This window comes from Hevea brasiliensis, unplaced genomic scaffold (assembly GCF_030052815.1).
Source record: "Hevea brasiliensis isolate MT/VB/25A 57/8 unplaced genomic scaffold, ASM3005281v1 Scaf7, whole genome shotgun sequence".
NCBI classification, from domain to species: domain Eukaryota; kingdom Viridiplantae; phylum Streptophyta; class Magnoliopsida; order Malpighiales; family Euphorbiaceae; genus Hevea; species Hevea brasiliensis.
Genome location: NW_026615250.1, coordinates 444,660 through 448,476, shown reverse-complemented (window position 1 = coordinate 448,476; position 3,817 = coordinate 444,660). Strand labels below are relative to the sequence as shown.

Here is a 3,817-nt window from a genome sequence, read left to right as displayed (position 1 = left end):
TGCATCTATATATTACAGTACACCATCTTAAGCATTGTTTTGCATCCATCACTCTCACTGCTACGGTAACCAAAACCATGCCTCTATTCACTTCTGCCATTATATCAACCATTTATGCCTCCCTCTCCTGGTTCCATGCTCTTACTATTTTCCATCCATTATAGGTGATTACAGATCTTCCAAGTTAATGGCGGATCTACCATAATCGAAGAGGAATCAATTGATCATTCTTTTTAATTTTTTAAAATTACTCTTATGTATATATTTGTTTAAATTTGACTTCTTATGGTCCTCATCTGCTGGACTCATGGTGTATGCTGGAGCAAACACAGTACTCCACGCCTCCCTTTCCAGTAAGGTTAAAAAAGCCAAAAGAAAAAAAATAACTTGTCTATACAAAAAATTTGACAAGAAAAATATTTTTAAGAAATAATTTATTTTTATAGTTTGATAAAAGCTTAAAAATAAAGAAAAATTACTTCATGATGGTTAAGGTATAGCAAAAAAAACATTAATTTTACTTTTATTTATAAAATTGAAAAAAATATTTAAAATATAAAACTTAGTTTTTTTTACTTTTTTATTATCAAATATATGAAAAAAAATACATAAAGTGATAAAATTGTGTATTGTTAGCCACCATTAATTGCAGGTAATTGAGGCTGCAAGGCTCACAACTACTATGTTGCAAAGGAAAAATCAGGGCTAATATTTTTTCAGGTAAATTTTATCATATATATTTATTTTTTAATTTTATCATATATTTTTTTTAAGAATTAATGTATTAGTTTAATTTAAGATTAAAATTAAAATTAATTAAAATTGAATTAATTAAAATAGGCTAATTTGATCCAATTTATTTGTTCGTCAAAATTGAAAATTTCTTTTAAAATATTAAAAAAAAAAATTCTACCATAAAATTTAATTAAAATTAAAATCAAACCAAAATCAAGGAAAACTCTTATCATCCGATTCTGACACGAAATTAGTCTAAAACAGCGACCACCCTATTTGCAAGAGACATGTTCTCAGATGAAAACCTTATGAGATGCCCAGAATTTTGTATAGAGGTGACTGAGAGATTTCTTTCCTCTAGGATCTAAGGTCGCATTGCCATATTTCATCTGGCCATGATGATTTGGTTTAGAGAGTTTCTATCTTAGACTAACTTATTTGATTTTAATTAAAATTTAAATTGAGATCTTATAATTTCAGAGACTATTTAAATATTATTGATCTGTTAATAACTATGCTAAATGTTATTTAATGGGAAAAGATATTTTGAGAAATAATTTATTTAAATTGATTGGTTTGAATGCTGAAATAATGAAAAATGGTTAAAGCATAATAAAGAACATTAATGCTATTTTTATTTATAATATTAGGAAAAAATACTTAAATTATAAAACTGCTTTTTATTTTTTATTTTGAAATATATGAACAAAATACATAAAATGATAAAATTGCGTTGTCTTAGCTACCATAAATTATCAGTGATCGAGGCCGCAAGGCCCATAACTAGCAGGTGGTAAAGGGAAAATAGAAAATCCGTGGCAAATAATTGGTGATTTTAGTTTTAAACCATAATCAGTTGATAGCTTCTTTAGCATTTACATAAAAGCAGGTCTGGTTTTTTCAAACTTCAACGACTGCGTTTTGAGTTCTGATATTCCATTTTTGCAAAAAGGAAATCTTCAATTATGGCAAGCTTGCTAGGTGCTGCCTCAAATGTGATAAACGCTGCCTCAAATGTGGTTGAAGAAGCAGTCAAAGGAGTCGAGAATGCCCAACAAGAGGTGGCAAATGCTGTCTCAAACCCGTCAAATATAGTTAAAGACGTGGCAAGTGCTGCCACAGATATCGTTGAAGAAGCAGCCAAAGGAGTCCAGAATGTCCAAAAAGAGGTGGCAAATGCTGTCTCAAACTCTTCAAATATAGTTAAAGATGTGGCAAGTGCTGCCACAGATATCGTTGAAGAAGCAGCCAAAGTAGTCGACAATGTCCAACAAGGTGTGGTAAGTGCTGCCTCAAATGTGGTTGAAGAAGCAGCCAAAGGAGTTGGGAATATCCAAGAAAAGGTGGTGAGTGCTCTCGACAAAGGCGAGAATATCCCAAAACAGGAGGCAGTGGCACATGCTCTCAAAATTTCTTTTTGAATTTTATGGGGTGATTTTGTGAAATAATTAAATATTTGATTCCTTTACTGGATATCCAAATTAATATCACTGTGTAATTGAATTATTTAGGATGATGAAGAGGAAGATACCCTAAAGTATTTGGATATTGTGCAAGCGGCTCTAGTTTTAGCCTTGGTTTCTTCCTCAAAGCTCTATCTTTTTGTCAAGGACAAGTCTGGTCCATTGAAACCTGGTGTTGACACTGCTGAGGTTACGATTAAGAGCGTGGTTAGACCTTTCTATTACAGGTTCCATGATGTTCCCAATAAGGTTCTCAAGTTTGCAGACAACCAGGTGAGTCTCTTTTATGTTCAATTTTTTTGTTTCTGATGTGTATGAGGGAGAGGTTGAGACTGAAGGACTTAGTAGTTGATTGGTTTCTATTAGTTACTGATTCTTGTGTGAAATTTTAATTGAGCTTGGATTTAAGCCAAAACAAAAATGATCTCTTCAATGCTTAACAATATTGTTAATGCTTAATAATGCTATTCAATGCTTATAAATGACATTTAGAGAGATTATTAGATAATCTCAACGTATTAAAAAACTGAATTCCAAACAATTTTGATGTTGTCATGATCAATATTATACCGTTGATGATCGGGGGTCTTAATTGCAAACTATTGTGATTCAATTTACTTGTACTCTTGTCTTTTGTGAATAAACAAATGGGAGGTTGAATGAAAATTGAAAGTTTTTAAATATGGTTGCAGGTTGATGCATCTGTCACTCTTGTTCTTCGCTATGCTCCCCCAGTTGTCAAGCAGGTGTCTACCCGAGCTTATTCAGTAGCTCGAAATGCCCCGCGAGCTGCTCTTGCACTGGTTTCTTATTTGCCTTTGCCCACCAACAGACTTTGTAAATTGTTGTCTGAAGATAAGTGAGCCACAATCTGCACCAATTGCTTCCAGCTAAGCAAGATGATGATGTACTGAAGAATGTATGTTGGATTTGATTAAATATCTATTGTGAGCTATTTTTGTGTACTTATCCTGAGTGTTTAGACTATGCTTTTGGTCGTGTTTTGAATGTTCGTATTGGGAATAAAGGGCTGGTTAAATTATTGGCTAATATCCAACTATATATAAATTTGGTGATTGAGTTGGAATTTAGAGGTTCTATTAATAAATAATGGATTAAAATAATGTAAACAATACTTGTGTTTCTTGGTTTTTTTCATTGTGTATTATATCGGAATCTTTTCAAAGTTCAAATGGATGAAATGAATGTGTTATGCGGTGGTTTGATAATGTCCAATGTAAAAAAATCAAACGTTAGTATACCGGAATTTCAATGTACAAAATCAAATATTTCTATATGGAAATGTGTGAGAGCTAATGAAGACAAAGTAGAGAGACCTAAAATGATGTAGAGAGAAATAATATTTGAAACTTTTAAATATTGAATAACAAAAAATATTCATATAATTGATTCCAATTAGTTTGTAATTAAAACTTAATTATTGTCATAATTTATAAAATTGATTTTATTAATTCATTTTCTGTCATGACCCAAATTTTGTGCCGAATAGGCACTAGGATTTTAATCAGTATAAGGCATCCAAAGTCCGTAGTAAAGCCTAACTATTCCTAGCCTCAATCATAAAGCCCATGAACATAGTCCAATTTCAAGAAAACAAA

The 3,817-nt window shown here is 31.6% G+C and overlaps 1 protein-coding gene across 2 annotated transcripts; it reads left to right on the top strand.

Annotated features, from left to right (window-relative positions):
* Positions 1-1,487: 1,487 nt before the first annotated feature.
* LOC110644923 (uncharacterized) lies at positions 1,488-3,248 on the top strand. 2 transcript variants are annotated; one of them, XM_021797900.2, is made up of 3 exons: positions 1,488-2,129; positions 2,247-2,471; positions 2,891-3,248. In XM_021797900.2, exons 1-3 carry the CDS (start codon positions 1,701-1,703, stop codon positions 3,059-3,061), a joined length of 825 nt encoding a protein of 274 aa, XP_021653592.2. In that variant the 5' UTR covers positions 1,488-1,700; the 3' UTR covers positions 3,062-3,248. The 2 variants fall into 2 exon arrangements, with proteins under 2 accessions (XP_021653592.2, XP_021653595.2); XM_021797903.2 differs by having other exon boundaries at positions 1,492-2,081.
* The last annotated feature ends 569 nt before the right edge of the window (positions 3,249-3,817 follow it).